The sequence below is a fragment of the Ostrinia nubilalis genome, chromosome 23 (genome assembly GCF_963855985.1).
Source record: "Ostrinia nubilalis chromosome 23, ilOstNubi1.1, whole genome shotgun sequence".
NCBI classification, from domain to species: domain Eukaryota; kingdom Metazoa; phylum Arthropoda; class Insecta; order Lepidoptera; family Crambidae; genus Ostrinia; species Ostrinia nubilalis.
The window spans coordinates 4,573,514-4,600,863 of NC_087110.1; the positions used below are offsets into that span (position 1 = coordinate 4,573,514).

Sequence of the window (27,350 nt, forward strand, 5' to 3'; positions counted from 1 at the left end):
AGCGGGTTCGATTCCCGCACAGTACAAACATTTGTGTGCATGAACATATTTGTTTGTATTGGACTGGGTGTTTTCTATGTATAATAAGTATGTATTTACAAAAAAAAAAGTATTTAAGTATGTTTATATCCGTTGTCTAGTACCCATAGTACAAGCTTCATTGCTTAGTTTGGGACCAGAAGCGCAGTGTAAAATGTCTAAGGATATTTATTATTTATTATTATTATTACCTTTTGGTGGAAATCGGGCTTTAGACGGCCCCTGTATTAAAATTTGTTGCGACCAAAAGCTTATTTTTACACACGTACGTTGGTACGGCCGTAGCTACGCCTGTACGGAACCCCGATACTTTTAGATTGCGCGAAAATAAAAATAACACGTATACGGATTCTCTATGTTCATCATGAGCGAGTGTAAAGAGCTTGAGGCTAAACCAGCCTCCGGGAATGGTGCGAATTGCACTGCCCCTACTATTGGCTAGTCGAAACTTTTCGAAATCCTATGTTCTTCTGATTAATTTCGTTGCGGGTCCAATGACAGTGTAACTTTCCCCCGGGACAAACGTGACCTTCACGGGTCAGGTTTTTCTTGGCGGTCAAGCTGTAGATCCTGTCTATGTTGCTGTAATTTCCACATTGTAGAGTTTAGACTGATAACGGGCTTAAATGTTTCTTGAGTGATTGGGTATTTCTCGCACACGAAATTCTTGGACGAAAAAGGGCAAAGTTTAAAAGTCCCAAGAGGACTGTTGCCCATTTGATCAAAATTGTGGTACAATAGTGCTATACACAGCACTTGTCGTTCAAAATTAAATAGAAAATCTTTATTTTGCGGGATCCTGCATTACTGGTTCCCATAAAACTGGATTGCCGTGTGAACGAGCCTTTATACTTAAAGATTTAAATATTATTTAGTCACGAGTATTCTTATGAAAAGTGAAAAACAAATAGTAGGGCCGCCGAAAAGGAGTTTCAGCACAACGAAGCGAGTGAATGCGATGCGCTTCGTTTGCACGTGTACGTGTACACGTACGTACAGCCTCTGTTGTTTTGATAAATGACTGTGTTTACAAACATTGTCGTCATGGGGAAGAAGGATGTTTATTTAAAATGATTCGCTTAAATACAATTATCTCGTTAAGGCTTAAGAACGTCTTCGCTATTACAATCCATTATATTTTGTTTGTAATTGTTAAGACAAGGTTTGTAAGGTTTCTTTCCTGGAAAGGATAATTTTAAATTTCGGAATTGATTGAACGATATTTTTACCTTCTTCTTCTTTTCGTGTCGACAACAAACCTGCACAGTGTCAGCCCAAAACTCCGCCACAAGAGTGGCGTTGTCAGCAGCATTCATCAAATCCTCCTGTTTACCTGACTGCGTTAAAAGGAGGGTCATGTTTTTCTAAGGGACTTTTTCTACGATATATCACTATGTGATATACAATAAGGTTTTGCAAAAAAATTATAACATTATTTTAGCCAACGAAAAAATGTCTTCAAAAACGACGTCGCCAAATCCCGTAACGAAGACAGCTTTCCGAATAACTTATCGGATATTCAGTGATCCGGAGTCGCTCATTTCTTCTGATTACACACAAGGGGCCTTTGAAGACTGCCTTGAAAGGATTCTGCATGGAAATAGCTGGGTTGGGTTAGTACTTGTACTTGAAAAAACATGTCAATGTCATTTATAAATGTGTAAGGCAAAAAAACAGAAGAAAAAATAAAGGGTTCCGTACTACAAAAGTGACAGAGAGAGGTGGATTAGCTAACCTATTAAACTTAACATGTAACGCAAATATGTTAAAGATTTGAATTTGAATAAGAAGTCTCCTGACAGAAGGAAACCTCCAGGAAGAAAAGTTCCTCCACTAGATGGACCGACGATCTAGTGAAGGTCGCGGGAGGTGTGGTTGTGGAAATCCTTGGGTGAGGCCTTTGTCCAGCAGTGGACGTCATTCGGCTGAAACGAACGGAGAAGTCCCTTTAACATTCCTGTACGGAATCCTAAAAAGGGACAGTGTGTCAGTATAAGTTAAGAAACAAGAATAGCGATCTATAAATAACTAATCAATAAACATATTGAGTATTGAGTATTGAAGCTAATTTTAGTAATGTAGGGCACATGCCTTTCTCAACCTTGTGGGTTGTTATGACTTATGACCAAATTATTCCATATCTATGTATTACGCAGAGAGTATTTCAATATAATCCACCTACCCTTAAACTATGTTAGAGCTTTAATATTGACGGTTAAACACACTACCTACTACCCGTTCGCGCTAAGTTTGCCCGTCGTCCGTGGAATGCGCGTCCCCTACCCCAACCTCGATTAAACGCAATTAATGTGTCTTATTTTACGCAAATACACAATTTTTATCAATAATAACAAATAAAAAATATTTTAAATTTAGTTATAGTTATAGACGCTTCCCTTCGAGTGACGTCATATCGCAAAGATGTTGTGAAAAGAAGGACTATTCATTTACCAAAAGTTAGAACTATCACTGGCTTGAATATTTTTTTGTTTCATATTTCTTAATACGGTCCTAGGATCTCTAACTGCACTGATGACATACGTATTTCACGTTTTAATGAAAACGTAGTTTTCCCAACTCGATGATTTTTTTATCTGAATTTTAACTGTTATTTTCAATTCGGTTTAATCGAAACTGCAATCTGAATTCAAACAGCAATCCTAGTTTTAATAAAGGCAACACGATCGATCATTTTAAAAATTAATTGATGGTCATATTCATTACAGCGTTGTTTCTCAAACTTTTTGTAGCCCCCCTATATCAGAATGCTATTGATATTATTAAAAAAACATACCAAACGAATTGAGAACCTCCTCCTTTTTTAAAGTCAGTTAAAAACAAAGAAGTCATTGCCCATGGGTGGACATAATTTCGACTAACTTGTATTTTGTTTCATTCGTTCTCTCTCCAATGTGCATACTTTAGAAAAAGACGTACTCGTAAGCCATAAATTCGTTTCTGTTTCTGACGTACTTTTTGATACTCTGATACTAAATGCTTTTATAGAGCAAGAGCCTCAATAGAAAGTTTCAACAGCATCTTACAAACAACAAGAACTTCGATTAATACCTAAAATAGAGTTTAATCTGATGCATGAAAACACTTGTTTATTATTTATACGGCTGGATTCTGATTTCTAAGTTAAATTGTATAAATTTTAATAATCTAACGTATTCACGGCCCATTCCCACGAGTGTAGCAAAAAATATCTTACATGCCGATCTTAATTTGTAAAATTCCCTATCTTTTATTTCGTCCACGGCGTACTTGCTTTTGGATAGCCTCTAAAAATAACCCGAAAAAGTTATTCTCTTAACTAAGTTTGTTGCTACAACTTTTAGCACTGGTCCCAAAACGGTGGCAACTTGAAGTTTCACTGGACCGTTTGTATTTATTATACTCACAAACCTCAGTACTTCAACTTGCTAAAACGTTCAATTCTGAACCTTATGATAAAGCAGGTAGGTTTTGACGTACAACCCGATCGAATTAACTGCACACCTGGCAGCCGTGACGTCACACGGGGAGGTTTGCGAGTGAGTGCGAAGGAGAGTCGCATTCAAGCGAGGTGCGCAGTTAGTTCGATCGGGTTGTATATTAGTATTTACAGTCAACAGCATATCAGATTATTCATTTTTGTTGCAAAATATCAACATTTATAACGATATAAGATCCCCCAATGTTCAGTTTGATTTGCAGTCATCTGTAAATAATGGGGGCTAAACCCCCACAGTTTGAGAACCTATGCCCAACAGAATAACATAGCGACTCCACCGATAGTCGCCCAGACTGTCCATTAAAAATAATTGGTCCGTGCTTCTCACTTTGCATCCATTTTCAGGGAAAAAACAGCGAGCAGTCGGGAGCGGTGGCTAAATATGTATCAAGGTAAATAATAATATACCTTTCTTAGAAATATTGAATATTCTGGAAATATTGCGGGCAATATTGCCCGATTTGGAGTTTATTTTTAGTCATTTTACATGTCCGTATACAGTAAGTAGTATCTAATAAGTAGCCAAAAATAGTACCTTCTTTGGGTAGGTAGTACCTACCCAAAGAGTTCGAATTCGCAGCACGTTATTAATAATATTACAATTGGAATGAGGTTGCGTCGTTGTCAACTTTTGACTTTTGGGCCACTTTGGGTGTTAGAGCGTTTTCACATTAGGGCGTTAGTAACTTAGTAGCGCGACTGCAGCGCGGCAGCGGCGATTTTATAATGGTGCGTCCACATTGGGCGAACGGGCTCGCGCGGCACGCTGGTCATCCTGCTCACCCTGCTCTTGAGTGAGCAGGATGTCGAGTTTGCCGCGCGAGCCCGTTCGCCTAGTGTGGACGCACCATAATGTGAAGGCATGCATTCGCTGTCACATAGTAGGTACGAAATTTTCGGCAGCGCGTCTATCGCGCGTTTGGCGCGCTGCTAAATCGCCTAAATGTGAAAGCACTCTTATGAGCTATTTGGCGCTGATTGTAGGCTATACATAACATATTTGATTGTTGCTAATATAATCATTATCTTTCAGGTTCACAAATAAAAAGGTATAAGAGGAATATGCCAATGATAATGTCGCAGCATTTTGGAGAAACTACACTAATGCCAGGGGGTGATGTAAGTAACTATAAATTATTATTTGTAAATTACTATTTATTGATATTATACTTGATACGACGGGATAAAAAGGCGAACTTGATGCCTTAAGGCAGGGGTGGCCAACTTGATTAGACATAAGATCTACTGTTTACTAACGAAACCCTGGCCGATCTAACACTTACATACTTCTTGAAATCTTAAATGGAACAGCATAGTTTAGTACACAATCATGTTAAGTATTTTGGCTTGCCACTATCGACTGGACTAATATTCGCGATCGACCGGTTGGCCACCCCTTCCTTAAGGCATTTGATTTCGTCAAACGTCAACAATACAGAAATTAAACCATTAATTTCAACATAATACATTTGAGATCTAGATATCCTGAAACACCTTTGTCAGTCGCCAGAATGTCCCATAAAATTCTATAATACGACTTCCATGCACATAAAATTTCACACTAAAACAAGATTGTTAAATACAGGATGAATTGCCAGAAGATCTCATAAACATAACATACTAGATAATATATTTGTAACATTTACAATATTCAGTATTAAACGAATTTATAAAACATATTTTAGACAAACAATTTGACACTCCATTGCCATATAAATATGTATCCTAAATGTATAATGCTATATCTGTCTATCAAACGATAAAACATTTTAGTAATTAAAAAATAAATAGTTTGTTAAGCAATTCCACAGGATATATCAAATTATAATATTTAGAAACTACATAAAATATTTGTAAGTTTTTTCTTAAGACATTTTTTTAGGTTTGTTGGTAAATTATTTAGTATATACCAGAACCGTGGAATTGGGTCAAAGTTCGTTTTATACCCAAAACGGGGAAAAGGGACTACTCACAACCCAAATCCTTCAGACCCATAAGTCTAACATCCTTCCTGATGAAGGCCATGGAAAGGATAATAGACCAGCACATTAGAGCCAAATACTTAGTGAAAAGACCACTAAGCATCAACCAACATGCATACCAAAAGGGAAAATCTACTGAAACAGCCCTGCTCGATCTGGTCGACAAGGTGCAAAAATCCCTAGAGGATAAGCAAACGGCCCTATGTGCTTTTCTTGATGTTGAAGGTGCATTTGACAATACCCCTATAGAAACCATTCTAAAAGGAATGGAGGCAAAAGGGATCGATATAAGCACCATCAGATGGGTAAAAAACATGCTCTCCAACCGAGTAGTAAACATAACCCTCAATGCTGCAAAGTTTGAATTTCTTGCCACAAGAGGATGTCCACAAGGAGGCGTACTATCCCCACTTTTATGGACCCTAGCAGTAGACCAACTACTTATTAAGATGGCAGAAAAAGACTATGATACTCAAGGCTATGCTGATGACCTAGTGGTTATCATCAGAGGTCCCTGCCTAAGCACAATTTCAAGTCTAATGCAAGGCGCTCTCAACACCATAAGTAGATGGTGTAGAGAAAACGAATTATCTATTAATGCGGATAAAACAGTGATAATACCATTCACAAGGAAGAGAAAACTGGAAAAACTGGTAAATCTGAAGTTAAATGGAAAGACTCTTCCTTTCTCAAGCGAAACCAAGTATCTAGGGGTAACTTTAGACCAAAAGCTTACTTGGAACTCGCATCTAAACAACATCACCCAAAAAGCCAAAATGGCTCTGTGGAGTTGTTGTCGAATGGCAGGGTCAAGATGGGGATGCAACGTTGGGCGTTGGGACGATTAAATAAGTAGACTGACTGCGTATTAAGAGCTATTAAGCGTGCGTTTATTGACGTGCATTGCCTTATATACTATGTAAGGGATGTGAGTGTGTGCGTGCGTGACGCGCATACTACACCTCCCCCGTTTTTTTATATAATTTTTTTTTTTAAGTTAAGAAAAAGAAAAAAAATATAGTTAGATAAGATTTGAGAAAAAAAAAATCGTTTTGTATACGTTTTAATAATTGGTTACTTGACACCATAATAAATCCAAGATATAAGATTGAGTAAAATAAAACAAAAAACACATTATTTAAATCAGCGGTGTCAAATAACCATAACAATTGAATAGTGTTAAAAATATTAAAAAAAAATCTTAGTCTAAACGTGTTGTTGACGACTATTTAAAATGTTTCAAAGATATCAATTTTATGTAATAAAATAAAGTCACATCCAAGTATTTCGTACTAGTACCTACCCAAGTCATATCCATTAAAGTTTCCATTTACGTCATCAATTCTTATGAGGTGGCCACCCTCATGTTTTAATAGTTAGTAGATCTACTACACTTACAAGTCATTATTTATTTATTTATAGTCGACTTAATTCATTTTATCATTTCATCATGGTACTTTTATAAAATGTGCGCGCACTTTATAATAATATTTATTTATTTATAATAATCATTTAAATTAAGGGATAATTTTAAGACTTATTAATGTCTCCAACTATTCTCACAGAGATATCTAGTATGCACCATGATCGAACGAAGGATAATTCCCCTTAATATTATTTATTTTAGTACCATGTTTACATAATATTCATATAATATTTCAATATTCATTCAATATCTAACAAAATACTTTACAATCTCACAAACCTACGCAATCAATGCACAAGAATATCTTAAAACTTTTGGGTGATCAGTCCAAAATAATTAAAAGTATCATATGTAATGAATGCATGCCTAACTTTTAGCTCACCTTTACAAACAATATCAAACTATTTTATAACTTTGCCTATCTGAATTTCAAACCAAAACCTGCATTATAACAACAAACCTTTATCTCATATAGCCTTCATCATTTAATAACATTAACGTACATTCCTATGCCTACAGTTTTCTAACTTACAATATTCCTCCTTATATTTTTTTTTACAATGTATAAATTATATTCTGTCATAGAATCAAAATTATTCTTATTATTATTATCGTCTTATCCGTGCAATCATATTTTCCATTTCATAGTTATTACATAATTTCTAGTTACATAATAAGTCATTTACTATACTGTAGGGTAATTCAAGTGCAATCTGTCATTTCAATCTATTCTATTTGTCATTTAGCTTGTTTAATCTGTGCTCAATAAAGTGCACAATATTTAAGCAGGATATGGTTGCACGCGGATTTTTAGAGAGTTAAATCTTTTGGCCAATAGAAAACGTCATAAGAACTGGGATTGGTCAATGACTTTTGAAATTAAAATCCGATGGCCTGAAAAAATCGGTTTTCCAACAAACGTCAGTTACGCGCAAGGAGGTTTAGCTATTTATCCATCGAAGTTAATAAGGGAGAAGACATAAGACTAATTTTATTATTTGCCTGCCGCGACCCGGTTTTTACGAACAATGACGATGACGAACGATGAACCAGTAACGAGGAGCACACTTAGCAATGCTTCCAGGTTGCGCCTCGGTATCAATTAAGTAACATTTTTCGTTAAGTTTACTTTATGGCCAACTAAAGGACTTTTGCCGTCTCCATGGACAAACTCGAAGTATGATAACTACAGTCATTGTCAAAATTTTGCACTGCCATTGCCGCTGGATACCATATATCGCTACTATATTCATAGATAATAGACTTTCAGTTAATCGTCAAAATTGACATTGTTTTTTAAATAACAACAAATGGTATGAATTTTTAAATGTGATATTTTTATAAAGGTAAGTCCCCAAAACAACATTTGATAGCCTATTTTCTTTCGTTGGCATCTAAGTTCCTGTTTTCTACATATATGTTACTACACCTATTTGATAAGTAACTAAAAACTTTGTCATTTTTTCCGTGTGAACAAAAGCCCTACAATAAATCACCTATTTTTACCTAGTAGGTATACCCTACATATTTATGCTAGACGTGTTGCAAAGACAATAATAGTTATTATTAGCATAGCATGCCATAGGTACTACTCGTACCTATGTACACGTGTGGAATGGCTCACATACTACCCGTTCGCGCTAAGTTTGCCGCCCTTCTGACCGACCGCACCAACAAACCACACTACCAGTAGTGTCGTGGGGAATATTTTTTCCCTTCTACACTACCAAGCCAGTAGTGTCCTGGGTAATGGGTTATTTATAAGGACCATACATCTTCATTCCCATCGACACTACTCCATAACTAAACGCGCGTCCCCTCCCCCAACCGCGATTCAAGGCAATCGGTTAGTGATTAAACGCAATTAATGTGTCTTATTTTATGCAAATACACAATTCTTATCAATATTAATAAATAAAAAACATTCTAAATATAGTTTGTTATAGTTATAGACGTTTCCCTTCGAGTGACGTCATATCGCCAGCGGCAAACTTAAAGCGAATGGATAGTAATTAAGCTGTAAATACCTATACCCTTGAGCCATGTGCGTGTGGACTGAGTTACTTAGGGCTGTTATGGATATTATGTAGTTTCGGTTATGGATACAGTTACGGATATAGGAATAATATTATACCGGTTTCGGTTACGGATATTTTTTTCGGTTCATTCATGGCCGCACACTTTACATCGAATAAATAATATAAATTTATACTAGATGGCATTATAAAGGTAAATCAGACTGTTTTGCCTTTACATATAATGCTATACAAAAACAATTAAAACTGCCTACATCCGAAACTTTTAAATCGGTTACGGTTTCGGATAACCGAAAGTTTCGGTTACGGATATCCCTGGACAGAGTGATCTTTTCAAAAAACTCATCCAACACAACCAAATTTTGAGAGGATTTAGGATATAACTGTGAAAACTTCATAGTAAGGTATTCAATTTGTGAAACCTAAACATCGAAAGCTATAACTAATTTAATAAATCTACTGTCTGGGCAGCGCAGTTCTTTCACAATTATTCAAGTTTTATTTATTCATTCATTCATTTAATTTAAAGCAAGAAGTTATGAAGAAACAAATTTTATGGCTTAACTGCTCTAACTTGCTCAAAACTAAACAAATGTACATTATAGAGCTGCTTCAATAAAACAAGGAGGTATGAATTTTTTAATATTTTTATTTTTTTTTGGCAGCCTTTACTAGGCAGATTCAGTGGAGAACCTTCTGTTCTCTATTAAACAAAATCTTTTAATTAATATTATACACACTGATTGCTTCCCTTCTTGCCAGTCTGGTGAATGCATGCGCATTAAGTAAATCAAATAAATTGTTAAAATGCTCCAGAAAAGTGGCTGTTGCAACAGATCCTGCAGGCAGCTCATCTTAAACAATATTACAAGTTTTAGTTAAGTAATCAGATATTTTGACAGCATTTCTTAAAATAAAGAAAAGGGAGAAGAAACTAAGAAGATAATAATTTGATAGATAATTTATCCAAACAATATATTGGGCACTAGCGGCCGCCCGCGACTTTGTATGCGTGGATCCTGTTTTACCCCTATAGCCTATAATGTTATTCTGTGTTATAAAAAATAATACTGTAATATTAGTAGGATGTTATTATGACGTTTATACAATAATACTATAAAGTTTCAACAAAATCCCTTCAGTAGTTTTTGCGTGAAAGAGTAACATTCATAATACTCTTTTAATTTAATTTTAATTTGTACACCGCAAAGGTAAGACATGTTGATACCATTTTAAATGCTGACTTAACACCTTATGTAGGTACCTACACATGTTTGAACAAATAAATGTATCTTTATCTTTATACTCGCATAAACATACATTCACACACACTTTCGCATTTAAATAATATTATGTAAGATATTAAACCTTGGATTCCAGAGAAATTATTGTATTTCCCCGCAAAGAGGTTTCCTGTTTCAATGTTTCAATATATGACAAAGCTCCTGAAATTGGCCTTTGTTAAGCCTGTAACGTTGCCTGAACAGAAGCTCTGGCATGTCTTCAAAATTTTCTTCATATATTCTGGCTAATTCTCGCATTTTCCGCCTTCTCCGCAATTCTTCCCTGTGGGCAGCCCACAAGAAATGTAAAGTATTCATTTCGTTAGATTTTGTATCAAATAGTAGGATAGGGCTATTTGAAAAATAGCATCTGACAGTTTTGGTGGTAAAAAAAATATGATAGAAATAAAACCTTGACATTGGCAGCGGGGCGCCACCGTCAATACCGGATCGCTGGTTCCGATTTTTTGCCATGTTGGAAACTATATAGTTGAACGACGGTAGCGCCCCCTTATCAATGAGTTTGGTGGGACAGTTCAGTTTAGGCATAGAGTTTAGGTCATCTTTAAGATGTTTTTATATGTCATTGGATTGGAGGGAGGAATGATTGATGAAAGTTTACATTAGAGCTATAAAATAATAATTTAGTTATGTAAAGACAGCCTAATATAAGTCCCTCTGTTAAAATTACATAATATATTTACTTTAATGAAGACATTTATAATATACTAATATTATAAAGCTGAAGAGTTTGTTTGTTTGTTTGGTTGAACGCGCTAATCTCAGGAACTACTGGACCGATTTGAAAAAATATTTTTGTGTTGGATAGCCCGTTAGTTCCTGAAGGCTTTAGGCTATTTATCATCACGCTAAGACCAATAGGAGCGGAGCACCAATCAAGAATATTTCAAATCAATGAATTTTTACCTTTTGAGAGCTGATGCTGCGTAAACGGTTAAAGTTTCGCAAAAATCATGTATGACAGGATTGTTCCCCTTTAAAAGCTCTTTAAAAAAGTCCGCGGTAGCATTAGTCTATCTTTTAAGGTTGGCTCATAGTAACCATTTTTATGCAAAAAAAATCTGTTTTAAAATAATGCATTATTTGCGAAGGTGTTTTTATAAACATGATATTAATCCTTATCCAAATAAATAAATTATTCACCACAAGTATTTAATTTTAAACATTCTTGCCCTTTACACCATTCGATTTCAATAAATATCTTAGGAGATATCCCAGTTTTAAAATCACATCGCAGCAAAATAATGATCAAGTAGGTACTACGCGCGCTACTGATGGATCAATGCACAGCCTAAACCGCTGATCGTAAATACCTGAAACTTGGACGGTGTGTTCTTTGTATGACGTAAGCATCTGATAAGAAAGGATTTTCCAAAATTCTACCCCTAAGGAGGTAAAAAGGAGGGGCAAAGTTTGTATGAAATAACGAGATTCCTTCGTCCAATCTACTTAAAATTTTGCATAAGCATTCTATAACAGAATTAATGGAAGACGTGTTTCGTATTTTAGTGAAATGCACCCCCTAACTATGTTAAAAAGGGGTAGAAAGTTATTTTAGTGGTGATTTGCTTCAAAGTTGATATTAATTACTCATTAGTGCATTTTTTACAATCATGACGTCATGTTAACGACTACCATACTCTAGGGGCCTCCACTTAACCTCGGAGTGGGTGCCCGCTGCGTGCGCTCGCCCAACAATGCATAGTAATGCATGAAAGTCATGCCGCGGGCACCTGCTTGCGCTGTATACATAAACTCATTTTCGCGCGAGAGTTTTGGCGGAGGCCCTTGAGGTAGTGGGAGTAGTCTTGAGGAAAAGCTCCTTCTCCCACGGCCAGTGGCATGCTGGAAGCTTGGTGATTCTAGCACCCGTAGGAAAATATTAAAAAAAAGTTTACCAATAATACTGCGGTAGGTGTAGTTTTCGATTTCGTTGTAAAAAAATAATACCACCGAGTAACTTTCACCGGATCAAAGGCCGAGCTGCATATTCATAAAATATAAGAAAAAAATATTTTCATGTTTATTTAACCTGATTTTTATATTTTAAAAGTATTTAAACATTTAGATAATAACGTTAAAACATTTAAAAATAATCGTATGAGAACGTTTTCGACTTCTCCACGGACGAAGGCGCGGGCAAAAGCTATTTGTAAAATAATTAGACTAAATTATTAAAAGTGCCTACCCAAAGTCATTATTCCACGCGGACGAAGTCGCGGGCACAGCTAGTTTAATAAATAACACTGTGATTAAATCTGGATTTATCTGTAATTTACTATAAAGTGAATTTTAAAAACAAACTAATACAAAAACCATAAAGAAAATCGTATCATTTTCGGTCTTATTTAAAACATTACACTAATTGTCAAAAATGACAAATAAAAAAAACTATACGAATTCGAGCTAATTATTTTCATTGTAAATGGTTAAATCTTTAAATGGTTTTCAGATTATGCACCAAATCAAATGAACACAGTAAATAATGACAATAATTTAATCTAGGTGGAGAGATGTGGGTGTGCGAGGGAAGGGGTCAATCTTAATGTTAGATTTTATCAAATACTCAATACTCAATACGTTTATTGCTTCCATAATAGTAATATAGGTGTTACAATGTGATAATACAGTTAAAAACTGTTGTAAAGCCTTTGAAAATGACGAAAAGAGATATTAGCCCAGACCAACATTTATCGTGCCTTTCTAAGCATGGGTTATAATACTTATACTAGCTTTCCGCCCGCGGCTTCGCCCGCGTGGAATTTTGTCTGTCACCGAAATACATTACCGTGCGCGTCCCTGTTTCAAAAACCGGGATAAAAACTATCTATGTCCTTTCCCGGGAGTTAAACTATCTCTATGCCAAATTTCATCAAAATCGGTTGAAAGCAAGACAGACAGATTCCTTTTGCATTTATAATATTGGTATGGGTAGTATAAATTTATAGCAGTAAAACTAAGACACAAATCATTTTAGGCACTCTTACACAATTACGACAGCTTCTAGCTGCAACTGATTTCTACATACACACATACACGGTACTGCTCGAGCAGTTGTGACTACTTCGGCACGGTGAAATTTCAGTTGCCAGGTATATTTTATACTGACTGACAGGTATAAATATTACAAAGTAGCAGTGGTTCCTCTTCCTCAAAATCAATGTTGCTACTGATTTGAATGAAAATGAAATTGTGACCTGTTGAGCAGTTTCACTACCAACTACTCCAGCAGTTACCTATCAATGGTAGATTCAAGCTGTTGACTGGCTGCAAAAGCGGTCCGTGCCTTTATGTTGACCACTGGCTAATTGCTCGAACTGTCCGTGTATGACGGGCCCAAACAGACTAATTTTTGCGCATGATAATTTATTATATGAAAGTTCTGTAGCTCTACCATAAGTTTAACCTTACCAAGTGCGTACAAAATGTATGGCAGATTGCACAGCGCCCCTAGCGGTGAACGGCAGAAGTTTGTGTAAGTTACAGTTAGTAGCAGCTAGTGGTAAAGTTTTTTTGCAGTTTTACAAAACACTCCATCCACTATGTCATCCACTCCATCCAGTAGGTACCTATCCATATTTCTGCTTAAAAATCCAGACATAAGTGTAATAAGTTATATTATGGTAAATTTATGTTCAAATTTAAGCAAAAAGCATTCTGTGTTTATAAAATATGTTTATTTGCACCTAGTTTATCAATCACCATGTTATTTCCATGCTTTCTATCCAGTCGACTGCTCTAACGACAAGGGTGGGCAGTCGTTGAGATGACAGCGCGAAAATCGTCGGCATCCACTAATTATGACCCTTATGTACCACTATATTGACAAAGTTCTCCGTCTTCGTACGCGATATTGGAAATTTGGCATCTACCATCGGCTGATCTGACATTAGGCGTAGTCTGGCTTTGATATTCAATTTTCAACTGTATTACCTTGACAATCAGTTCAAAATTGATTACTAGAAAATTATTTGACAGACGATTTCTACTCTCGACAAATGCATTTGAATTAGCCCACTGAATAAACTGTAATAAAATCATATTAAAAACAAAACAAATAGATTTTAAGTAAAATTATTTACGTTCATAGTCGTAAAAGTTAAAATGTATGTAAATCATTGTGCAATATCTGTTGTGTGTTGACCCAAATAAATCAGCAATCTATAAGTCAGCCAAGTGATATTTTACCTACATTTTGCAAAATATTTTTCAACATAGCAATCATCAAATTCTTTATTTCATCATTACATAAATATTACATTACTTGACCGTGAAAAAAAATGTCAAAAGATTATTTTATGTACTTCAAAGTTAAATCCAATCAATAATCCTAATTAATGATTTTGTTAAGGATCCATATTTAGAAATGTGATCTTGGTAGTCTCAAAAAGTCTAGAAAATTATGACAATGATTTAAAGTGTTTACTTGCATATCAAACATAATTATTGTTTAAAAAGTAAAGATCTTAATTACAGCGAAGTATTGTGTCGATACGCTAGAAAATACCTACATGTCATCATAACGTGTCTGATGCTAAATCACGTTTTGCTGATTTGCAATAAGTCGTATGCGTTGAGTGCAATGACATGACTGAGTAACAAAATTATTGACCTACTTTTAGACAATCAAATTATTTTAAAAATTGTTGTAATAATATTAATGTACTTAAATAATTCCTAATCAAATAAAATGTAAAAAAATTAGACTGTAAAATATCACTGGTGTAAAACTACATAACTTAATTGCCAAAATATAAATAAAATCTTAAAAAAAATATCATGAAATAAAATTATTATGCAAATTATTATTCTTTCTTATTATCCAGTATTACTATATTGTTCAATATTATTATGTTATCAGTAAATTTACTAAGTCGTCAACAAACGTTATTATAAAATGTAAAACAATTACATAGTAAAAATATTCAAAATACATAATAAACATTTAACATCTTCAATAAAAATATCGAATTCTATTATTTATTCCTTTAAGTATATAAAATTGCAATTTTGTAAATTAAAATTAAGTAAACTAATACATTCAATATTTCTATAAAAAATATTCTCACAAAAATAATTTTCTTTAAAAAAAACGTTACGAAATTATTAAAAAAAATCATATCTCAAATTAAACCAATAAATTAGCAGTCAAAATTTAAATTAATCTCCAGAATTTAAATGATAATACTTAATAAATGACAAAAATATTTTACCGTAGAATGATGACCTATTTTTGAAGAGGACAAGAGGACTTTTCTTCATGGGGGACAAGGGGACTGAGAATACTACTGCACAGGGACTTATCATGACGTAGGGTTCTCCCGGCTGCGACCACTTCCGACTCGAACACTCCCGGCACCCCTGCTACCTGCTGTTAACCTCATCTGGCTCCATCATCGCCCGGCTCCCAGCACACTGTTGTTACCTCATCTGGCTCCATCATCGCCCGGCACCCAGCTTAACCAGTTCTTCATCACCTCGGTCCGTTTTCATACTTCTTATCTTCTCATCAGGAAATTCTTGCATTTTGGCACTTTTTTATTTCTATTTCGCGTACATATTTTTAGTTCGTTATTTTTATTGAAGATTTATTTAAGTCCAATATGTTTTAGTCCATTTTGTTTGTTAACATTTCACTTAATTTTGAATATATGAAACATTATTTTAAATAACTTTTATATTTCCTAAACCATCTGCGCAATGCTGCGTGAGCAGCACTGGCAGGGTCGCCATGCAACGTTGGGCGTTCGGACGATTAAATAAGTAGACTGACTGCGTATTAAGAGCTATTAAGCGTGCGTTTATTGACGTGCATTGCCTTATATACTATGTAAGGGATGTGAGTGTGTGCGTGCGTGACGCGCATACTACAGGGAGTAAAACCCGCAATCGCCCTATGGCTGTACACAGCGGTCGTGAGACCGATAATAACCTATGCCTCTGCCGTCTGGTGCAGCAAAGTCAACCAAGTGACAACAATACAGAAACTGAGCAGCCTACAACGGCTAGCCTGCATCACAGCAACCGGAGCACTATCAACGACACCAGGGGCTGCATTAAATGCTCTGCTGGATCTTATACCACTGCATATGCATGTGCAAAAAGAAGCCAAGCAGAGCACATAATAGAATCTGCACCCGCACGAAAGTCAGATGGGCTTCTCAAAATATGATAAGACTCAAGGAATCAGTACTTGAAAACAAACTTCTGTGCATGCCTAGTGACGACATGCATACGGAATGTAACTTCACCAAACTATATTCCGTAAACATACCTCCTAGAGACAAATGGCTAGAAGGCCAAATGTCATTTAAGGAAGGTAGTCACGTCTGGTACACGGACGGATCCAAAAAGGAAAATAATGTAGGTTGCGGGATCTACGGAGAGAGGCCTAAGCTCAAAGTTAGCCTAAACATGGGGACTGAAGCCTCAATCTTCCAAGCCGAGGTCTTTGCCATAAACAAATGTGCAGAGATAAACTTGGAAAGGAAGCTCCAGGATCAACACATCTACATCAACTCAGACAGCCAAGCAGCACTGCTGGCCTTAAAATCCTTCGAATACACGTCAAAATTGGTGCAAACATGCACCGAGACACTGAATGCACTGGGAAATACCAACAAAGTAACGCTTACATGGGTACCAGGACATTCGAATATAGAAGGAAACGAAGTAGCAGATGAACTCGCCAGAGATGGAGCCGATAACCCTCAAATCGGCGTAGAACCGTTCTGTGGCATTACCAAACAACGAGCCACCACGCTACTAACCGCCCTCTGCAAACAAGAGGCTATTGAGTGGTGGAAGTCTACATCGGGACAAAAACACTCAAAAGCACTCATTCAGGGATATAGCAACAAAGTAACTAAGGAACTGCTAAAGTTCAAAAGATACAAAGCCTGTGCAGTGACTAGAATACTGACCGGCCACTGCAAACTAAACAAACATAAATCGAACATGAACATGACCGAGGAAACTCTGTGCAGATTCTGCCATACAGAAGAAGAAACGGCCATGCATGTTCTTTGCTCATGCTTCCCGCTTATGAGCAAAAGAAGTATCCATCTCGGGCGACACATCATGCACCCGGATGAGATAGCAGATATCACGCTCCAAAGAATCTGGAAATTTATAGACTCAACGGGACTAAGCAGTGAACTCTAAAGACAAGGGCTGCCACAATAGATCAAACCTGGTCGAGTTGGCGCAAGTAAAGGCCCAAAAACCAATAATAATAAATTATTTAGTAAGCTTCCTATTCCTTCCTTTTTTAAAAAATAACTTACTCTAATGGTATTATTAGGTATATACTCAAGTTATACGTAGCGTAAAGTCAGTAAGTAGGTACCTTATTATGTTTGATGGCACAAATATTACTTTGCCTACGAGAGCAGATTCCATTCTTTACTTGTCACAACACAAAGAAGTAAAGCGAATTTAAATAAAGCGAATCTGGGGGCACGGTAGTGCCCCCGCCAAGTCGAGCGCGAAGCAAACACTGCCGTACCATCCTTTACTGAAATCATTTCGCCGCATTTTCAGGCCCCTATTTGAGAACCTCTGGATAAGACCAGAACGCAGAAATTTTCGTCATCTAGTAAGCTATAATCACATACTTAAAATCCAAAATTTCAAGTCTGTAGGTCATTTAGTTCCGAAGTTAAGCGAAAGCAAAGTTTCGCATTTATGACACTCACTCACTCACTGATGATCATCAAAATAGAACTAGTACTTCCCATAAACTCAGAGAGCTGAAATTTGGTACAGAGTTAGGGTTTAATGGCCACATAAAGGGAAAACTATAAAAAACTAGGAAAATCGAAGATCTGGAGTAACACCACATTCATAATCAATACTACTAGCGCCACACCGGCACCGTGTACCGCTCACCGCTAGATGGCGCTAGCACTTTGAGCGTCGATTTTCTGCACCGCGGTGTCCAGATTTTTTTTCTTATTATATCGTGAGGTTCGCTAAGGTTAAGTTATTATTGAAACAATTCTGATTCGTTGTCCATTTTAAAGGTAGATGTGTTTAATATCGTAAAAAATGACAATAATATTAAAGGACGACGACGTTAAATAATTATGCCACATTCTACAAAAAGAAGTGAAATCCCACCAAAAACATTCTGTAAAAAACTAGCCAAGTCTCGATGGAGCTGCTTGTTTATCTCTAAAAAGTAAAGAAATCTAGACAAAGTCGTGCCAAGTCTATGGTTCTTTACTGCGATTTCTTTATTATTATAGTTAATGTTGTGTGACTTGGCCGTTGAACAATCTTTATTAAAATAATCAATAATCATGCATAAGTATTATTGAAATACGCAGCTTTATTAAGCCTACAATTCACTGGTTATTAAATCAACGTTTTCCAAGTGGCAATTTTCCATCGTCAATGGGTAGTGGTTCTGGCAACAGATTGGTGCAATGGTGTCATGGAGCACCTGGTTTTGTACCCTTCAACGGCCAAGTCACACAACATTAACTATAATAATAAAGAAATCGCAGTAAAGAACCATAGACTTGGCACGACTTTGTCTAGATTTCTTTACTTTTTAGAGATAAACAAGCAGCTCCATCGAGACTTGGCTAGTTTTTTACAGAATGTTTTTGGTGGGATTTAAATTACAATGAATATTTAATGTACCTATTGCCGATCCATCCATTGTGTCGTGAAATATTTTACTACCGAGATTTTATGACATCAGCTATATATCTTTTTTGGCAATACGTCAAACTTTTGTGAAAGAAAAATGTTTTAAAAGTTAGAGAAGTTTTTGTGATGGCTTCTTTAGCGACTTGACACGTTTTAGAAGAATTCAAGTTTTGATTTTATTATTTGCGCCACATTTTTTACTGACGGTAATATTTTTAGATGCTTCACCTCATAGGGCAACAAATAAAGCCTTTATTCCCCTCGTGATAACAGCTATTATAGATTATTTTTTATTACTTCTTATCCCGTCGAATACAAGTATGTTCTTACAAAAATCTACATTAATTAATTTCCAATAACGTTGTGACTAAACCATTAAGACGTAATCGTTACAATTTTAATTATAAAATATCTCCAGACACGACACCCTATATTGCTTACGAAATACAGGTCTATTTCATGAATCACAAATGTAATTATTCTCCAAAGCAAAATTAAATACAGTGCACGGTATTCTAGAACGTATTCCAGACACATTAAGGGTGTTTTTGGTTTCAGGTCAGCCTCCAATGTATAGTCAACGGGCCTCACCCGGCCAGATTCGTTTGGGAGAGAGATGGGCTGGTTATTTCGTCCAACACAGATTCTAGGTTTGAATTTTCGCATTGATTTCGGTTTGGCACAAATTTCTGACTAAATTTGAGTTGGTACAGTATTCAGAATCAAGCACGTTACACAAGACTTTGCTGTATAACAGAAGAGACTTATTTTAGAGACGGCTCTCGTTTATGGTAGAGAGAAATAGAGCTGAAATTATTCCTGACGCTTTTATTTCACTTAAAGTCTCAGAAGTTATTTTGGTATGTTACTTTTTTAATTAAAAAAATAACGGAGTAGGCCTTTGTTATAAAGAGACACTCAAAAGTCTAATAATATTTAAGCAACCTAATATCACGTAATCAAAATGCGAACGTAAAACAACTACACCGTTATCTTTTGACTTTGACTAACTTTAACTTTGACTTAGTTAAATGAGTTGTTTATCAACAACTTGTCAGTAATAATATTTCGGTTTAGCACAGCCTGTCTAGAACCCATTTTTTAAGACGTTCAAAACTTGATAATAATTACAAATAACTGGTAAAAACGGGCATAAGTCAGATATAAATAAAGATTTTCTTCCAGATACGTGATCGGTCAAACTATGGCCCCCGACGGAGGTGTGGTGTCCCAACTCAACATGTCCCACGTTATGGTGGACGATGGGGGTCTATTCTCGTGCGTGGCCCACCACGGGGACACAGTGCTGGCACACCATGACAGAATTAATGTGTATGGTAAGTTATTTTGGAATTTGTAAGGTAGTAAAATAGGCGCTGAGTGAAACTGGAATATTTTCTGACAAACGCATAAGCGTGGTGCACATCGACTCATTGGGATCTTTTGTGCTTCCCTTTACCTTTATTCCCTCAACTGCAAAAAAATCTATCCATTAGTTGAATCAAGTGCTTGGGTGAGAGGGACCTAAGTCTTCTGGTGCCGGATAAGCCGACCCCAGGAGACCCATCCTAGTTCTTGCTAGCGCGTCGCATTCGCACAATAGGTGTTCCATGGACTTTGAGGGCATAAGTGGCCCTGTAGTTATAAGACATACTCGTCCCAAATAAAGCTTGCCCTACCACCACTTCAAGACAACATACAACAACAGTGATGAGAAGAAGTAGCGAATGAAACTCAGTCACCTTTGTCAGTTTGACTTTGACATCTTATTTAAATGTTATATTCCAACAAAAATATTATACACTCCTAATGTGCCTGCATATTCTACATTTCATTCCACTCGCTGCACTCAAAATGCGGTATTAATGTTTTCTGAATATCAGGTTAATTCAATAACATGTGAAACTTTACCCCTTTGAGGGGAATTTTACGAGCGAGCGGTGCCTGTGCAAATGCTTTGCTTAATGTTGTTTCAAAATCTGTTGTGCATTGTTCAAATAATTTGGTTTGGCAAATATGACGTGGTTATTTAATACAATGCTTTGACGGTAATATTTGATTGACGTTTGTTTCTTGTTTTATAAAAGTAATTTATTAATGCAAGTAGGCTTTTAAAAAGCACTTTTACACGTCCCAGTATTAACCCTACCACTGCTTCAGGACAATAAATGGGCCAGTGCTGAGAAGAAGCAGCACAAGGAACTCAGTAACTATTTATTACTTCTTCCACAAATCATTAATAGTCTCGCCAACCTCTTGTGCTAAGCTAAATTTTAATATGCTTGTCATACGAGTGGATTCACCATAATTTGATTAGAAATATTGCAGGATTAAAACAATAAGATTGTCTTATAAGAAATACGATTCTGAGCTTTGGAGAGCCCGATGATTCTGAGCTTTGGCCGTCGGTCCGGTGAGCCAAGCCAAAAGCTTATTTGGTCCAGTAAAGAAATCAGGGTTGTTGGATTTTAAATCCCGTAACGGTACTCCCATTCACTTGATAATGTTTGACAGAATGTGAACGATGGTTTCTGCGACTCTTTGATGGTATTTCAAAACCGCGATGTATGGACATCGCGTCATCTTTTGGTCGCCGTTGAAACTAAATTGGCTAGTTTGTAAGGTAATTGCTAAGTGCGATCAATGTAATATAATGGTTTGTTACAGGTCCGCCTTATATTAGAACACTGCCGCCTTTTAAAGTTCAAAGTGGTCAAAGTGTAACATTAAGATGTCCTTATTACGGTTACCCTGTAAGGTGAGTTACAATTTGTACTTTAAATACTTCTTGCGGGATTCGGACTTGAGACCATTGACTTTGTAGTCCCGTTCTAACCACAACTCGACCTGTTCAAGATCTTCTGGCAAAGTTTTCAAATAAATCTTGAAGTCGTTACCGATTTTCATTTCAGAAACTGATAAGTAATAAAGTTATGTTAAATATAAATTTGAATTTATAGAATTAGATATACAATATTTCAGATGAAAACTAAGTCCAAACTTAGTCTTGAGATCTGATAACAAAGATAATATAAAGTCACGCAAAAGTTGACCCTACTCCAATAAAGATACAAGCGAATTCATGAAAGTTCAGACTTCACTTTTCACACACAATTCTAATCCTTATCTTTCAGAGAAATAACATGGGAGTACAAAGGTAAAGAAATAAGCGCCGAATTGACAACCCAATCCAGTCGTTTTAAGCGTTTCGTCAAAAACACGGAGAGCATAGAGATATTTGGTCGAAAGCCCAAGTTAAGAACGAAGAGGGACTTAGCTACGGTGACTAATGATGGGGTTTTGAATATATTAAAGGTCACTAAAAGTGACAATGGGGCATCTTACGCGTGTATAGTGAGGAGTCCTACAGGGGAGATGGCTAAAAGATCGTTTGAGCTACATGTGGTGGAACCACCACAGCTAGAAGAAATATTGCTGGCTCAGGATCTGCAAGAAGGTCAGATAGTCCAAATACACTGTAACTTGAAGAGTGGGGACTCGCCTGTGTATTATTCTTGGCTGAAAGATGGCAAGAAGATTCCTACGCATCTAAAGGTGAGTCCAAAACTTAGTCTTTTTTGGTGGAATTACGATTTTACTCACTTCAATTAATTTCAAAACACTGTACCATCTATCTCATATCTTTCTTATTAATAAAATTACGGGTTCAATGAAGGAAAATTTTCCCGAATATTAGTGCACAAATTAGGAGTGAGTTCACCACCATAGTCCAAGTAAGTACATTTCGGGTCCAAACCATCCAGACAGAGTAAAATATCGTCTCACTGAAGTGCCTAATTACGCACTGTAGGTTATGTGATCCGAATCTGAGAAATTCTGAGAATTTTGGGTAGTTACACTGAATCTGGCCCTGGTCAAACAAGAGTGATGGCAATGAGAATTAGTGAAAGGTGGGAATAGTCCTGTTTTTCGCATCCGAACAGCTTAAATGGTCGCTTGGATTATAAATAAGTCCCCAAATAAATGACTTTGTAATTAAAAACGCAATATTCCGACGCATTAGTCCTCAGGGATCCTCTTAGGCCATACCCTCGAGCTATTTGCTTTGTTTCGCCCAGAAAGTCCGCGAATCTCAAAAGTTTTGTTGAAACCGATGAAATTTGCATAAATTAAAATTAAACACAAGTTGTTTGTTGTAATTATATCCTTAAACCAATTTTGGGAACTCTCGTTTGCATAATCCGCAGATTAGATGTTATTTCATTATTAACGCTTCAAATGCTTCATAATTTTGCCGCCATTCAGGGATGGAAGTCCCTGTTTCATCAAGGATGAAAGTCCCCGTTTCAGCGGGGGAAGTCTTAAAATTAATCTGGCTGTGACGTCATCTTTAATTATGTTGACATTGGCGCTGTTATCTTTTTATCCGAAAGCAAAGGGTTGGCTTAGATTTTGAATTATTTTTGACAACGATATTTTAAATGTAATAAATCGGTACCTGCCACTGTGTATTTTCTGACAATTACTTACATGCTTAACTTTCATATTTAACAAAGCACTAAGTAATAAAAGGGCAATTTTTCGACGCTTTCTCACACATAGAGTTAGCGTCAAATAGTTCTTGACACCTAAAGTAGCCAATAAGTGCGAACACACGTCTTTATTACAACTGAAATAAGATTGTGTTATCAACTTTTTGGCCACTTTTGGTGTCACGAACAAAATATAATATATTTGATACTGAAATAGAACTCCATTTAAAGCGTAATTGCAATTTTCAGATCGTAGAGCGAAGCATGGAGGTTTTCAGTGTGCTCATCATAAAGAACGTGTCTTTGGACCACTGTGGAACTTACACATGTGTGGCGGCCAACCACGTCGCCAAAGTGAATCGGACCGTCAATCTGTACATAAAAGGTATGTTCTTCTTCATCAGGTTACTTACCCCCGTATTCACAAACGATCCTTGCTTACGTGATGCAACAAATCGAACCGCACAGCGTTGAATAGCTCTGTGGTTGGTTCGTGTATCACCCTGTACCACGCGCACTGTGAGACTTCATAGTAGTGTTTTTGAATACGGGCGTTAGTCTCTACTACAGGAGCACGTCCTCTCTAATTTACCAGAGGCAAATGGATACAGAATCAGAAATGAAGAGATCCCTAAACGAACTAAAGTCGCTGACATAGCCCGACGGATCACCAAGCTAAAGTAGCAATGGGCAGGGCACATAGTACGCAGAACTGACGGCCGATGGGGCAGCAAGGTTCTAGAGTGGAGGCCGCGTACCGGAAAAGCAGCGTGGGACGTCCACCCACAAGGTGGACCGACGACATCATAAAGTTAGCAGGAAGGCACTGGACGCAGGCCGCTACCAACCGGTCATCATGAAAATTATTGGGGATGCCTATGTTCAGCAGTGGACGTCCTGTTGCTGAAATGATGATGATGAAATTTAGGATTCGGGCAACGCTTCTCACGCTGGCACACGGGTTGGGAAGTCCTGATGTTCAAATATTGATGGTCCATCAGTCACTTTTTACGATATCCATGGTAAAAGTAAGGTCTTACTCTGCTAGAACCACACTAAGGTTTGTATGTAGGTATATTACGAGTACTTATGTCTATGTCACCGTAAAATTGTGAATTCCGTCAGATTATAATCTGACGCAGTTAAATTACAATCTAACCTAACCCACTGTTAGTTTACAATCTAACGCGTTATATTATAAACTGACAGAGTTCACAATTTCACGTTGACTATATTCTATATTATAATGGCAGTATACGAACTAATTAATGTACGCAGGCGGTAACCCACAACTGGGGGCGTAGTGTGAATTTACGTCAAACGCACTCGATGTCGTCGACTGCGTAAAAAAGTGACATTATGTATGACGGATTGTTCAGCGACCCTAGCGGTAACTTTCAAGAAATAAAATCTAGTGACGACGTTTGATGGAAACTCACACTAAGGCCCAGAACAGACGGTGAAACACAACTGCAACGAAACTGCAACTTTCTGATGATTCTGATGAATGAAACTGAAACTGAAAGTTTCAAACTGGTCGTGTCATGTGTGGTCTTTCAACGGACGCTATGGCAGAAACTTAGATGCAACTCATAAGTAACTAGCAGTTGCAGTTTCGTTGCAGTTGCGTTTCACCGTCTGTTCTGGGCCTAAGGCCTCTGATAGACAAAGAGATAGACACTTTATATTTGCATACCACATTAAACTGACAATCAGTACCTGGTAGGTACAAGATACCATACCACGATAGAGCTCTGTGATTGGTTCGCACTCACTTAAGTATTGTCTATGAGTAGGTTTTTGGGACCCTGTGCGTCCACGCACACTGTGAGATCTCATAGTAATGTTTGTGAATATGGGCGTTAGTCAGCTACACAGGAATTGCAACCAATGAGAATAGGAAGTCTCTTTTGTATGCAATTTCGAAAATGTAATATGTAATTTCAAACCTTTCAAAATATCGTAACTTCGTGGGTTTTCTAAGGAAGTAAACGAAGTTAATGGTGATTGAAAACTGTGAAATTTGTTCGTTCCTGAGAGTAGTAAAGCTCGATCGAATCAAGACTGCTGATATAGTAAAAGCTGTTTTTCCTTTCTTCGAATAAAAACTTATGTGGCAGCGAATCACGTAGCTTAAGCTGAGGCACACAGAGAGTTTGAGGGTTGCTTGATAAGATTGAAAAATATTTTTAATTTTTTACCACTCTGTAGCAACCGAAGTAATTTTGCTCATAATGAGAGTATCTAATAAACAGCATTATCCTTTTAATTCCACTTCCACGTCATAAAAGGCGACATAAAAGAGATGCGAACATCTGGCCTACCTTTCTACTCTCAATACTCAATTCTTTATTGCATTTCACAGTGTAGACACTCTACCTTAGGTATGATGATAAATAAATAATAAATAAATAAATCTGTATGCCAAACGCTCTATTTGCCTTTGTTAATTTAAACAGTATGGTGTTCTAGCAGTAGACACTAAATACACACACAATATGCACAAAGCGTACAGGTAACTACTAAATATAATATTTTTGTTAAAATGTTATTTTAAAATAATTCTAACTGGACTTTGATATGGTGAAATCAATCTGTCAAAGTATTTTTTTAACAATAGTAGAAGGTAATTTTACCACTGTCTGGCACACTGGGGTCACAGGGGTGAAAATATAAATTAAACTTCAGAAATCTAACCCTTTCGCTCGCCGTGTGCCCCCATCGTAATGACCGTGCCGTTAACAACTACCTACATAAAAGGTAATATCGCCTTGGATCTGCAAAATCACTGCTCTTGTGTGTTTTTCCATTTCATTCCATCTGCGTTTGTAGTGTATTGAAAATAATGTGTTAAGGTTTTCGAAGAAAGCAAACGTTGTGTAGAAGAACGAGTAACAAAGAAAGTTGTTACTCATTTTACTAAGAAAAGATTGTTATCAATTTCCTTGGAAAACTTTCATAATTAAAGTTAATCAACTTTATTAATTTCTCTCCAGCGAGAGAAATTACACGAGCAATTAAAATTTTTAGTTACGTCGCAAATTGTTAGTGAAAATTTCAAAGTTCTATTGTACGGGTCATGTTATTTACATGCTGTCTCAATTTGTAGGTGGTATAAATAAGTAAGTTTTAAATACTGTGCCATCTTATGTCCTCGTAATAGGTGCTGTTTTCCAACAAAATAGTCTGATGTGTTGTTGACTTTACTTCATTTAGCTAAGTTGTGTCCCACCAACCGTCCAATCTGGAAATCATCAAGAGAGGCCTTTATTCAGCATTGGACATCCAGTGGTTAAATTGATGATGATATTGGCGACTTAAAGTGATTGGTTTGAAAGCTTTCGGTGTCATCATCATCAAAGCCAGCCATAGGACGTCCACTGCTGAACATAGGCCTCCCCCAATGCTTTCCATGTTGATCGATTGGTAGCGGCCTGCGACCAGCGCTTCCCTGCTACCTTTATCATGTCGTCGGCCCACCTTGTGGGTGGACGTCCCACGCTGCGTTTTCCGGTACGCGGCCTCCATTCCAGAACCTTGCTCCATCGGCCGTCGGTTCTGCGTACCTACTATGTGCCTGCATAGGCAATGATTTCTACAATGGCCGGTTGGTAGCGGCCTGCATCCAGCTCCTCCCTGCAACCTTTATGAGGTCATCGGTCCACCTTCGGTTTTCGGTGTATCCTTTGCTAATTTCATTGTTGTTTCTATGTTTAAACAGTTGCACCCAAATGGAGTGAAGAGCCTCAGAACGCATCGTTGTTGTTGGGACGAAGCGGGTACATATCGTGTAGTGCGAGTGGCTACCCACAGCCCCAGACACATTGGCTGAAGAGAGACAGTAAGAATAAGTCATAATATAATATTTGTATAAACCTTCCATGAAACTTGTTTGTGTTATTTGCCGAGAGATGTC

At 36.9% G+C, this 27,350-nt stretch overlaps 1 protein-coding gene and 1 long non-coding RNA gene across 2 annotated transcripts; one reads left to right on the forward strand and one right to left on the reverse strand.

Moving 5' to 3' along the window:
* Positions 1-3,917: 3,917 nt before the first annotated feature.
* On the forward strand, positions 3,918-27,292 carry LOC135083207 (cell adhesion molecule Dscam2-like). Its single transcript, XM_063977941.1, has 8 exons — positions 3,918-3,927; positions 4,569-4,654; positions 19,500-19,591; positions 20,127-20,278; positions 21,609-21,699; positions 22,076-22,496; positions 23,684-23,819; positions 27,156-27,292. The coding sequence occupies exons 1-8, from the start codon at positions 3,918-3,920 to the stop codon at positions 27,290-27,292; spliced, it is 1,125 nt and encodes a 374-aa protein (XP_063834011.1).
* On the reverse strand, positions 9,609-11,018 carry LOC135083330 (uncharacterized). The gene is made up of 2 exons (XR_010259577.1): positions 10,348-11,018; positions 9,609-9,833 (listed from the first exon to the last, which is right to left on the reverse strand). It is a non-coding gene; the product is annotated as an uncharacterized LOC135083330 (long non-coding RNA).
* Positions 27,293-27,350: the final 58 nt, after the last annotated feature.